The sequence below is a fragment of the Canis lupus genome, chromosome 6, assembly GCF_048164855.1.
Source record: "Canis lupus baileyi chromosome 6, mCanLup2.hap1, whole genome shotgun sequence".
Lineage (NCBI taxonomy): Eukaryota > Metazoa > Chordata > Mammalia > Carnivora > Canidae > Canis > Canis lupus.
Window position 1 is genome coordinate 79,897,991 of NC_132843.1, and position 13,229 is coordinate 79,911,219.

General features: G+C 50.0%; 1 protein-coding gene across 7 annotated transcripts in view; it reads left to right on the top strand.

Moving 5' to 3' along the window:
- The window catches only part of NAV1 (neuron navigator 1), a 209,923-nt gene that overhangs the window by 188,816 nt on the left and 7,878 nt on the right, over positions 1–13,229 (top strand). For all 7 annotated transcript variants that reach the window (XM_072831401.1, XM_072831402.1, XM_072831403.1 and 4 more), the window contains 13 exons: positions 735–856; positions 4,350–4,546; positions 4,781–4,973; positions 5,066–5,234; positions 5,542–5,639; positions 5,809–5,904; positions 6,124–6,283; positions 6,724–6,959; positions 7,987–8,141; positions 8,276–8,347; positions 8,822–9,018; positions 9,535–9,653; positions 11,899–12,096. In XM_072831401.1, the coding sequence (XP_072687502.1) occupies positions 735–856; positions 4,350–4,546; positions 4,781–4,973; positions 5,066–5,234; positions 5,542–5,639; positions 5,809–5,904; positions 6,124–6,283; positions 6,724–6,959; positions 7,987–8,141; positions 8,276–8,347; positions 8,822–9,018; positions 9,535–9,653; positions 11,899–12,096 (2,012 nt within the window). The remainder of the gene's footprint in view (positions 1–734; positions 857–4,349; positions 4,547–4,780; positions 4,974–5,065; positions 5,235–5,541; positions 5,640–5,808; positions 5,905–6,123; positions 6,284–6,723; positions 6,960–7,986; positions 8,142–8,275; positions 8,348–8,821; positions 9,019–9,534; positions 9,654–11,898; positions 12,097–13,229) is intronic.

Consider the following 13,229-nt stretch of genomic DNA (forward strand, 5'->3'; position numbering starts at 1 on the left):
GTGCTTTCTCTTCAGCCCTATGTGGGTTTTCCAGTGTTCCCATCTGAAGAACTTCTGTTCTCTCAAGACTGAACCATCTCCTCCTTGGTTAACTTTTTCCCTCCCTGTGGTGGAAAAGTAGATCATGTTTTGTGCCATTCTAAACCTCCTTGGAGTGGAGAAGATTTTCTACCTGCCAGATGAGACAACTAAAGCTCATTGAGGTTAAATGCAGGACACATGGCTAGTTACACTTGGCCTTGGAGCACCAGGCAGCTGAAGAGTATTGCCGGGGAAAATCATGAAAATGGTAGGCTGAGGGGCACCTTGCTGGCTCATTCGTAGAGTGTCCAGCTCTGGATCTCGGGGTGGTGAGTTCAAGCCCCATGCTGGGGGCAGAGTTTACTTTAAAAAAATGATAGGTTGATGTCTTCCATCAAAGACAGCTTTCCTTAAGCCTTTCTCACACCTATTCAGGCTGAGTTCACTAGTTTGTGTATTTATCCTACTGGACTGGAAGCTTCTTGAGAACAGGGATCATTCATTTTTTACCATTAGCATTTTTTTTTGTTATGGAAACACAATTGGCACTCAATAAATATTTGTTGATAGAATGACCCCAAAAATGAATAATGTGGACATAGGAGTTACTGGTGCCCTTCTCTTACACCTTCTGCAGCTGCACTTGCCATAAGTCTCATGTCTTCTTTAAATCTCCCCTGTGTGTCTTCTTCCCACTTGTACGTGGTCCCTAGAACTCCGGATCAAGAGACAGAACTCCTCGGATAGCATCTCCAGCCTCAACAGCATCACCAGCCATTCCAGCATTGGCAGCAGCAAGGATGCTGATGCAAAAAAGAAGAAAAAAAAGAGCTGGGTAGGTCGAAGTTTTGGGGGTGGGAACCATGTAGAGCCATGGTGGGTCATCTCCACCTCAGCATAGGGATCGGCTCCTTCCAGAATTAACCAAGATATGGTTCCTTGGGGCTGATAGGAAGCCCCAGGCTTCTGCTCAGAGCAAGGTCCGCTAAACTCCCTGTTCTCCCCCTCACGCCCCACTTGCACCAAGGCTGTCCCTGCAACCCTGTATCCACACCCACTTTCCCTGGGCTCTCCACACCTTTGGGTAGGTCAAATGTGTTTGGCAACAGAAGGAAATATCCAGAAGGGAACCTCCTATCAAGCCCTTTGCCTATTCCACCCCCATTCCCTTCTATACTATGGAGAGAAGATTTTCTGAACAAAGCCATTCATTCTAGATGCTCCTGCAGGTCATTTCTTCAATTTTTTTGGAGAGGTATTGGTGGAATTTTCCATATTACTTCCAAAGGAACCTCTATATTCCTGTTGACTAGCCCAGACATAGTCCCCCACCCCTCCAAACCCCCTAGCTGGCTCCTGGTAGCCCTAGACTGAATTTGGATGCCCTTTCTGAAATTCCGTAGGCAGATCTAAAACACCTTTTGCTCCTCCGCTGCCTGTGGTAAGGAAAGGATCCCCAGATGGAGACTTCTCGCTCCTCTGTCCCCTGTTCAGTAGGACTGGCCCCCAAATCTTTGTATAGCACAGATGGGTCCCAGCTGTGTGAAATGAGTGATTAAGTGTTGCTTCTTTTTTTTTCCCTTCAAAATGCTGACTTCAAATCCCTATTTTTTTCCAGGTCTATGAGGTAAGAGACCCAGTTCCTCTCTCCTTGTTTTCTCTTTCCTTTTGCCATCCCTTCCCCATTTCCAGAGCAACTCCTTCCCCGTAAAGAAAGAGCGACCACTCATAAAACTAACCGTAACAACCACCCCGGAGTTCCTAACTCACTCCACTGCATGGTCCATCCACGGCTGCCCCATATGAGGACAGAGGAGTGGTCTGGTTGGGGGCCAAATGGGAAATTTAAACAAAATCCTGATCTATTCCCTCCTGTCTTCCCCTTGTTACAAAATCAGCCTGTTATAAAAGCAGTCAATTTGAGTTCCTCCTACCCAGGAAACAAGTTTTCTAATTTTTTGTTGTTGTTGTTCCTTCAAACCCTAGAAGCCCAAAATGGAAGAGAATCATTAGATGAACATTATTTCGACTGCAGTTTCAAGAGGCCAGTTCAGTTTGGGTCTCACCTGAGGATTTAGCTCTACAGGGAGATAAACCAGAGATAGGAGAGGATATGATCCAGTCCAGGGCACTTGAAACCACCCAAAAACCTGAAGCCCTGAAACCTGAGTATCCATGGAGTTTCCAAAGACCTTTCAGGGATTCACATAGTCTCACAAGCAGAAAGTGAACCCAGATTTTCCATATTTTCCATTACGAACCAGACATCTGAGCTCCACTAACCTAGCCCAATATTGTGCCAGGTGTTAGAAAGGATGGGGAAAGGTGGAGAGTGTAATCTGAACCACCCAGGGGCCTGCAGAATTGCTGGGGAAACCAAAAACCAAGAGTGTACATATGGTATTGGGAACAATCCAGCGGTGCTGAAATGCTGACTTCCGCCAAGGAGTGCTAGAGGCGCTCATGGATGAAACTAATTACAGAAGAGCAGGGAAACCCCACAGAGGAGGAAAAAGCTAAACCGAGATGGGACTATGATAGGAGAGCGTGTTGAGATGCTTTCTACGTGGACCTGCCTGGTCGAAGGAGGAAACCAGCGTAGCCAGGGCACTGAGTAGGGCGGGGTGCCGATATGAAGGGCCTAAAATGCCGGGAGACTTACTTAAACTTGACTCTTCAGGTTGGCATTTCCCAGAGTGTGTTGTGCGCTAGTCCGTGGCAGTGCTCCTTCACACAGTGACGCCATATCCCATCTGAGAAGCCCTCCAGTGCATATCCGCATAGGGACGTCCTGAGATGTGCCTGAGTAGAGTCTGTTTCGTTTTGCTCGGTCCATGAACTTGGGGAATCCCTCCCCACGTAACACCAGGGATCATCTGCCAGCGGTTGTGCTATGGGAACCCCGAATGACACAGAGAACAGTCCTGTCTCTCTCTCAGGGTCTTTGTGATCTTACAGGACATGTGCTTCAGGCCGATTGTGGTCACAAGATCTCTTTCCGTGCACACACACACTCATGCACACGCGCTCACATACACACACTCACTCCCTTTCTGTGTCTCTGTCATATACACACAGCTTCCCATGAGGCAGCAATGTAGAGACCATTGGGTTGAAAATGAGGAAGGCTGAGTTCCAGCCCCAGGCCTTCCTTCAATTCCACAATCTCAAGCAAGTCCACTTTCCACCCTGGGTTCCTTGTCTCTACAGAGAACCGAGCTCTATGGGATTCTCAAGCCTTGACTCCTCTGCAGTAACCTCTCCCCTGCACGCATACTCTAGCTACCTGCACACATGCTCTCTCTCTCATATCCCCATCACAGCCAGATTGGGCCTCCTTTACGTCCTACATAGTAGACACCCCAACACGCCCTCAGCTCTGCTCCTTCACCTAACAGCCTTCCTGTGTTATAGAAGAGACATTTTGAAAGAGTATCCTCAAATTTTCCTTTCTTTTGTCTCACTGTCCCAGAGATCTGGTTTGCTTTTGTCCCCTACAGCCTTCGACCCCTCCTTTACTCTCTGTCTCTTGCTGCCATTCCATATCTGTGACCCTGTGTGTGTGTGCATGCTATATGGATGCATGTGAACGGGTGGGACAGGCCCTGGTTCGCATCTCTAGCTCACTGCCCTAAACCCCCAAGCTCATCAACACCTAAGGTCAAACAAGCTGTGGTCGGATTATGGTATCCCAAGTATTCTGAGGAAATGCTAGGAAACATTCCTTACTCTAGGACACTTGAGTGGGAATAGATAGCAGAAAGCACTTGTATCTGATTGTTTTAACCATTCTGGGATGTGCTGGGCCCAAGAGACACTAAAAGAAAGTTGATGCTACTCCCTATAATCGATTTCCACAGAATCGTACTGCCAGTTTCTGGTGAATAGGTAGATAGGTAAATGGATTCTGATCTGATGAGTCATGGCGCGGTGGATCCTAGACCCAAAGTGAGTGAGGCTCTAGACTGAGCAGTAATTGGTCTGCTGGAGAAGGTGGGTTGGATCATTGAGAGATTGGCCACCATGTGACCTCGGGGGCTTCTGTGCGTTCCCCTCAGGGGCATATTCCCCCACAGGAGAGAGCAGACCCTAGGAGTTCCCAGAGCCTACAACAGCAAGCCAGAACAGTTCACTTCTCTCAGCCCTGATTTCTAGGCAACTCTTCTGTCCACATCCATGAATCAAGTGACGCCTTAAGAGGGAGGCTTAATTACAGCCAGCAGACACCCTGCCTGTACACCTCTCTGTCTCAGAAATCCCAAAGCAGTCCTCCCCAGTCTCCAGAGTGGAGCCCTGATGTCTCTCTACCTGGATCTGCTTTTTTCCAGCTGCGAAGTTCCTTCAACAAAGCCTTCAGCATAAAAAAGGGACCCAAGTCAGCTTCTTCGTACTCCGACATCGAGGAGATTGCCACACCCGACTCCTCCGCCCCGTCATCCCCCAAACTACAGCACGGCTCCACGGAGACCGCCTCGCCCTCCATCAAGTCCTCCAACTCCTCCTCTGTGGGCATTGATGTCACCGAGTAAGTGCTGTCTGCCCGCCACCCAGCCCGGGGACTGGTACGCACTGCTGGCCAGAGGTTCGCCCCTGGACAAATGACACCGCACTGCAGGCCTCTCCCAGGGTGTGTGAGGCCGGCGTGGGCCTCCCCTCGCACTCCTGATGACCTCTGAGCCCACCAACCACGGGTCTCAGAGTCCCCTCGTAACCCTGGAGCTGCCCCGCGTGGCCCGGCCTCATTCTTGCTTTCTTCCAGGGGCCCTGCTCACCCAGTGCCCCACACCAGACTGTTCCACGGCAATGAGGAAGAGGAACCCGAGAAGAAGGAGGTATCAGAACTGCGTTCCGAGCTGTGGGAGAAAGAGATGAAGCTCACAGACATCCGCTTAGAAGCCCTCAACTCAGCCCACCAGCTGGACCAGCTTCGGGAGACCATGCACAACATGCAGGTGCGTAGCCTGGCGGGAGCGGAGGAAAGGGCAGCGGGGGGCCTTGGGGCCCGTCCCAACTCTGCGGCCCCGCCCTGTCTGCTCTCCCGCAGCTGGAGGTGGACCTGCTGAAGGCGGAGAATGACAGGCTGAAGGTAGCCCCGGGCCCCTCGTCAGGCTCCACTCCAGGGCAGGTCCCCGGATCGTCGGCTCTAGCATCCCCTCGCCGCTCCCTGGGCCTTGCGCTCACCCATTCCTCCAGCCCCAGCCTCACCGACACAGGTACCTGTTTGGGAGAAGAACCTTTCCGGGTGGCGAGAAGAAAAGGGTCTGGCTCACTGGCACAGCGTTCCACTCGCTCCGGTAGCACCGCTCTCGGGTCACAGAGGTTAACGTGCCTCAACCGAGGCGACCCCGGTGTCGCGAGACCTGGAGAGTTGTTCTGGTCCTGCAACCTTAATTGCTTTTCAGTTTTGGAGCTTCTGTTTCCTCTTGGTAGTAAATGGTTCTTTGGAAGGGCTGATGACCGGAAGGTTTAGGAAGGCCTGTGGGTGCCCCTAGAGCCAATAGTTGTTTTCGCTGCCGACAGACCTGTCACCCATGGATGGCATCAGCACCTGTGGTCCAAAGGAGGAAGTGACCCTTCGGGTGGTGGTGCGGATGCCCCCCCAGCACATCATCAAAGGGGTAAGGCTCTTCGGGGAGGCCTGGTGACACTATTATTTTTATCCAAGAACATCTGGGCTCTGTGTATCCCCCAAACCGGAGCACCCCACTTCCAAGGCCTTTTAGGAGCACCCCTCCTTTCTTGGAGTGACGGCACTGAGGCTCACACACTTCTCCCTTGGCTATCTAGGACTTGAAGCAGCAGGAATTCTTCCTCGGTTGTAGCAAGGTCAGTGGAAAAGTTGACTGGAAGATGCTGGATGAAGCTGTTTTCCAAGTGTTCAAGGTAAAGTGATGCGTGTCCTCTAAAGGTGGTTCATCTTCTCCTGGGATATCCCACCGGGATGCTTCCTGGGGAAATGCTAACTGGGAAAAACATAGGTTCTTCGCTCCCTCCATCTATCTACTCCTCTTTCCTCTGAAATCTGTGGCTGGTACTTCTGGCTTTGCATCATCTTGGTGATCCTCTCTTTTTTTTTCTTTTTCTCCTTTTCTCTTCTGTTAGGACTACATTTCCAAGATGGACCCAGCCTCCACCCTGGGACTGAGCACCGAGTCCATCCACGGCTACAGCATCAGCCACGTGAAGCGAGTGTTAGATGCGGAGCCCCCGGAGATGCCTCCCTGCCGCCGAGGCGTCAACAACATATCAGTCTCCCTCAAAGGTCAGTCTTTGTCTTTTTGGGTGCAGCGATACGGGGTGAGAGGAGGGGAACATCAGATAATGCGTCACGCGTTTATTCAACGAGGACTTTACTAAGAAGCTATGTGTGCCAGGTCACTGTACTTAAGTAACATGAGATATAAAAAGATGAGTGGGATCCAGTCCTAACTTTTGTTCACAGGGCCATTTTCATGCCCAGGGAAATTTCTAGAAAGCCTGGGTTTCTCACTCCACCCACACACCCATAACTCAGAACATGTCCCTAAAAATAAGATCTATGTTTTCGACACTCGGAATTAGGAGATTCCCATGGGACCCCGGGGCAGGGGGCTCTGAGTTCCTTCGGCGGGGTCCTAGGTGAAGAAAGATACGCCCTTTGGGGGGCCCTCGCCATCCTCAGGGCCCTGGTCATGCTCATGCTCTCTGGGGCTGGGGGTTCAGGTCTGAAGGAGAAGTGCGTCGACAGCCTGGTGTTCGAGACCCTGGTCCCCAAGCCGATGATGCAGCACTACATAAGCCTCCTGCTCAAGCACCGGCGCCTCGTCCTCTCGGGCCCCAGCGGCACCGGGAAGACCTACCTGACCAACCGGCTGGCCGAGTACCTGGTGGAGCGCTCCGGCCGCGAGGTCACCGAGGGCATCGTCAGCACCTTCAACATGCACCAGCAGTCTTGCAAGGTGGCTGCCTCGTGACACCCCACCAGCCTTTGCTCGGGCCTCAGCCTCCTGGAGGCCTCCCCCGGGCCCCTTCCTGCCCCTTCTGTTGCCTCTCCTCTCCTCCGCCTGAATCTTCCCCTCCACTGTTCTCGCCTCCTCCCCCTGCACGCCATCACATTCTCCTTTTCTAGTGCATCCTCTGCCCCCAGTTTCTCTCCAGACTTTTCCCTCCCCTTCTTCCTCCGCACTTCCCCTTGCCTCTGTTCTATGCTTTTCCTTTCACTGACCATTGACTAAACTGCATCCCCATTTCCACCTCACCAACCCCAAAATCCCGTCCTTCCTTTTGCTTCCTTCTCTCTCTACTGTTCTTTTCAGTATTACTCTGACTTTGGGCTTCCTGGGGAGAACTCAGAATTACATCTTATGCCTTGTGCCATCCCCTGCCAAATCTGGATGTCTGGAGCACACCCCAACACCCTGGAGTGGCTTCAAACCTTGGCTCACCCCAGCAGGAGGAGGCATATCCATTGGAGTGGCTCAGGGTACCCGCCCCGTGAAAATCCCTTTAGGAAATAAATTATGATCCCTCCTCTTCGGGGATTCAGGAGCTGCTTCTTAAGACCGTTGTCTTAGAGGAGCACCTGGGTGACTCAGTCAGTTAGGCATCTGCCTTTGGTTCAGGTCTTGATCCCAGAGTCCTGGGGTCGGCCCCACAGCAGGAAGCCTGCTTCTCCTTCTCCCTCTGCCTACTGCTCCCCCTGCTTCTGCTCTCTCTCGCTCTCTATCAAACAAATAAATAAAATCTTTTTTAAAAATGTTAAAATAAACATAAAAAACAAGACGGTTGTCTTAGAGCCTTTGGGACCACTGTCTATCAGTCCACGGTAGTCTGGGTTTACAATTGAATGTTCAAACAGGAACCAAAGTCTTCAGGGAAATCCAGAACTAGCAGAGCTTCTCCAAAACCCTTCCTCCCAAGGCAGAGCCAAGTGCTCACTACTCCTGAGTCTCCTGAGTGCTGACCCACTTATTTCTTTCATTTCAGGATCTACAACTGTATCTCTCCAACCTGGCCAACCAGATAGACCGGGAGACAGGAATTGGGGATGTCCCCCTGGTGATCCTGTTGGATGACCTAAGTGAAGCAGGGTCCATCAGTGAGCTGGTCAATGGGGCTCTGACCTGCAAGTACCACAAATGGTAAGGCCCAAACCCACCACAGTGGGATGAAGGAGAGCCCAGTGGAGGCTCTCCTAGTGGAAACCCTTGCTTTTTAGTGGAAAGCAAGGGTTAAGGCAAATCTAAGTAAACATTTTTCCTCCTTCTTCCCACAGTCCTTATATCATAGGTACCACCAATCAGCCTGTAAAAATGACACCTAATCATGGCTTACACTTGAGCTTCAGGTAAGAGCTGTGACCCTGGATAAACCTCTCAACCCTACCTAAGATTCTAAGAGAAGCTGGTTAAACCCCAGGATCTGGCTGGAGGGGCAGTAGGTAGCACAAGGAAGGAGAACTAGGCAGGGCCTCTGGGCTGGGAAGAGAGAGTAGGGCCGTTTGCCGTGTCGGTTACGGGGTGGAAGAGAACCCTTGAGAAGAGAAAAGAACTACCATACTTAGAGAGCTGGGGCTGGGATGCTGTGATTTGGGTTTTCTGTTCGCACACCCCCTCATCTGGTCGGTGAGGTCAGGTGTTTTCTGAAGAGGGGCACTGATTTGGGAATCAGCTACTGCCCTGGTTCAGTTCACTCTGCTATTACTTGAAAAGAAACCCAGTGGCCACTAGTGGGAAGCAGGCGGGAGGGACAGACGGGCAGGGGATGAACGGCAGCAACGTCCGCGTGGCCGCCCTGACCCTTCTCCCATCACTGGCTGCAGGATGCTGACCTTCTCCAACAATGTGGAGCCGGCCAATGGCTTCCTGGTTCGTTACCTGAGGAGGAAGCTGGTAGAGTCAGACAGCGACATCAACGCCAACAAGGAAGAGCTGCTTCGGGTGCTCGACTGGGTGCCCAAGCTGTGGTACCACCTCCACACCTTCCTCGAGAAGCACAGCACCTCAGACTTCCTCATCGGTACTGGGCTTCAGCTTCCCCCTTGGGGTCGGAAGGTGGCTTCCCTTTCCTGCTTTGCCACCCAGTGGGAAGTTTCCATTTCTTTCTGGAATCTTCAGCATGTAAAGGAGTGGCAAGCCTCGTGGCTTCAGACCCAGGACCACTTAATTACTTACCAAGCGTTTCCCTAGAAGTTAGCACCGTGGTTTGGGTAAATCACTTCGATCATCAGAAAGTGAAGCCCACTCCCTCATGTTTCCCCACAGCGAATGGGGAAAAGATAGGAAAGTGTTTAGGAGGGAATTGGAAAACTTGCCCTCGCTCCCTCCCCCCACCTGCACCTTGTGAAGAAGCACCGTTCATGAGCATGCCAGCAGGGCGACCACTCCCAGTGGTCTTGACAATAATCTCCCGGCGGGCACTTGACTCCTCCTCCGGTCATGGGACCCCTCTGCCTCGTATTAGGGAGTGAAAGAGACAGAGGACTGCGGAGAGCTGGGTGCTCAACCATCTTAATGGCCTCATCCTTTTCCCTAGGCCCTTGCTTCTTTCTTTCCTGTCCCATTGGCATTGAGGACTTCCGGACCTGGTTCATCGACCTGTGGAACAATTCTATCATCCCCTACCTACAGGAAGGAGCGAAGGATGGGATCAAGGTGAGCCCCACCCTCTGATTCTGCTCAGTCCCCAAGGTCAGGCTGCCCCTCCCAACAAGGCAGAAACATCTCTTCAATGTTAGACATGAGGCTACTGAGACTTGTTAGCTTCTCTTGCTAATACGTAGAGTAGGGCACGGCGTCCATCCACCATTCAGCAAATGGCTACAGGACCAGTCTCTGGAGGGCCTGTGTCTAGTCCTGGGCCTTTCGGCTCTATGCCAAACACAGACCTCTCTTAAGGATCAGAGCTCGGGCCCCTGGGTGGCTCAGTGGTTGAGTGTCTGCCTTGGGCTCAGGGCGTGACCCCAGGGTCCTGGGATCGAGTCCCCCATCGGGCTCCCCACAGGGAGCCTGCTTCTCCCTCTGCTTATGTCTTCCCCTCTATATATGTCTCTCATGAATAAATAAATTCAGTCTTAAAAAAAAAAGGATCAGAGCTAATAGAGAAATCATTGAGCTTAGAATTAAGTAAAACCCTATTATAACCTTAGCTTACTACTAACAAAAATGTTACTTTGGCTGAGTTACGTAACCCGTTTTAACATCCTTCTGTGTGAGAAAGGAGATAATAAAGTCTGCTCTGCCTAAATCACTGGGTTATTTTAAAGACATGAAATACGTGAAAAGATTTTTAGAAGTGAGAAGAACTTTATGCAAAAGGAAGATGTCATTTTATTAAAGCCTCCCTCCCCAGGTCTGTTTGTTTTTTTAACCTGTGGATTAGGGCATAATGATCACTAGCATCCATTCCAGCACTAGTGAACTACAGTGCAGTGTCTAGACCCTATTAGCCATGTACTTTCCATAAAAGTAATTTATTATTGCAATAGATATCCCCTGATAATGTGGTAAATTTCTAGAGACACTATCTATCAGACTGATGCCAGAAATCATTATTTCGTTTAATTTTGCATTATTATTATTTTTATTTATTTATTTACTTATTTGAGAGAGAGAATGAGTGCACAAGGGACAGAAGAACAAGTAGTCTTTCTGCTGAGTGGAGAGCCCAGTGTGGGGCCCGACCCCAGTACCCTGAGATCATGACTTGAGTTGAAGTCAGAGGCCTAACCAGCTGAGCCATCCAGGCACCCCAAATTTTGCGTTAACAGTTTTCCGATTTCAAAGTGTTTTTATACAGATAACATCTGTTTTCAATAAGGTCAAATTTTTTTTTTTTAAGACACGATTACTGGGGTGCCTGGCCTGGCTCAGTCAGTAGAACGTGTAACTTTTGACCTCAGGGACATGAGTTCAAGTCCCACATTGGGCACAGAGCCTACTTAAAAAGAAAAAAGTTTTAAAAAAAGGATATGAGGGCATCCCGGATGGCTCAGCAGTTTAGCGCTGCCTTTGGCCCAGGGCATGATCCTGGAGACCCGGGATCGAGTCCCACATCAGGCCCCCTGCATGGAGCCTGCTTCTCTCTCTGCCTGTGTCTCTGCCTCTCTCTCTGCATCTCTCTGTGTCTCTCATGTATAAATAAATAAAATCTTAAAATAAAAAATAAAAAATAAAAAAGGACATGATTACTAAGGTGGAAGAATTCCCTACTAAAATTATGGGGTCATAAGATGGGTACATATTAAGTGGGTTTTGTTTTGGTTTTTTTTGGTTTTTTTTGGTTTTTTGTTTTTTTTTTTTTAAAGATTTATTTATTTATTTATTTATTCATGATAGACACAGAGATTGAGAGAGAGGCAGAGACACAGGAGGAGGGAGAAGCGGGCCCCATGCCGGGAGCCCGATGTGGGACTCGATCCCGGGACTCCAGGATCGCGCCCTGGGCCAAAGGCAGGCGCCAAACCGCTGAGCCACCCAGGGATCCCCTGTTTTGGTTTTAGTTTTGTTTTTAGAAACAGGGGAAGGGAGAGAGAGAATCTTAAGTATGCTCCACGCCCAGTGCAGAGTCTGACTCAGGACTTGATCTCACATCCCTGAGATCATGACTGGAGCCAAAATTAAGAGTCAGACACTTAAACGACTGAGCTCTCCAGGCACCCCCATGTACATATTAAGTTTTTAGCACAGTCTGCCAAATTAGCCTCCAGAACACTTGTACCTGTTTACACCAACTTATTTCCTTTGTTGGGAAACTCAAAGGAGTTGAGTCTCAGCTCATGGGGATCAGAGTCTCAAGGCTTTCCATTTGAGGAAACGCATTTGGCCATCAGGAGACTGCATGAGCAAGCCCCTATCTGTGGATCCCTCTGCCAGTAACCACATTTCTCCTTCTATCCAGGTCCATGGACAGAAAGCCGCTTGGGAGGACCCAGTGGAGTGGGTCCGGGACACTCTTCCCTGGCCATCAGCCCAACAAGACCAATCGAAGCTGTACCACCTGCCCCCACCCACTGTGGGCCCTCATAGCATTGCCTCACCTCCCGAGGATAGGACAGTGAAAGACAGCACCCCAAGTTCTCTGGACTCAGACCCTCTGGTGAGTAGAAGCCATTCTAAGATGAAAAGAAGAGTATTACAGAACTCAACTTTTATTTTTAAGATTTTATTTCTTTATTTGAGAGAGCACATGCGTGAGCTGGGGGAGGAGCAGAGGGAGAGGGATGAGTAGACTCCACACTGCACAGAGCCAGATGCAAAGCTCGATCCCACAATGCATGACCAGACTAACCTAAACTGAAATCAAGAGTCAGATGCTCAAAAAAAAAAGAGTCAGATGCTCAACTGACTGAGCCACCCAGGAGTCCCTGAAATCGAACTTTTCATGTGTACCCTGATGGAGGCTGAAGGGTATCAGCAAGGCTAGGATGAGGATGAGGTCAGTGAGGAGGTCAATGGTCAGAATCCTGGGTTATGAAGATCATATGCCTGCAACCTAGCTTAAGCTAAATGATAATGCACGTGAGCAAGATGTATTCTAGTAAAGGCCTGAGTCTCAGGCAGACCCCAGGTAGGACTGTTAACCAAAAAAGAGAGCAGTGGGACACGTGTACACTCTGTCTCTATCTCTCCGTCTACTCTGGTATTATCCTGAGGATATTAGGACTGAGGACTGCCTCGGTTCGGTGGATTTCATGAACCCCTCTGAAAAGTGGGCAAGTGACCAGCTAGGGGCAAATATTTGCAAGGCTTATAACCAAAAGAGGATTGGTACCTAAAAAATATAAAACTTCCCATAAAATTCCCAATTGGATGGACAAAGGATATGAGAGGGCATTTGACTAGAGAAGTGCAAAAAGCCAATACAAATTAAAAGATCCTTAACTCCTCCAATAACTGTAGAGATGCAACAGCAGACCAGGGGGAGAACCCGTTCACCTCGCCAAAAATAGTGCATAGGGGAGCACAGACTTCTTACTCAGTTGGTGGGAGTGTTCGTTAGCAAAGCCATTTTGGAAGATAATTTGGCAGTTTGTCTTAAAATTTAATGTGCACAATTCCTGTGACCTTGCAGTTTTACCTCACAAGTAAGAAATTCTTCCATTTTAGGGGTGCCTGGGGGGCTCAGTCAGTTAAGCATCTGCCTTCGGCGCAGGTCATGATCCCTGGGTGCTGGGATTGAGCCCCGCATTGGGCTCCCCGCTCAGCCGGGGATCGTGCTTCTCTCTCTCC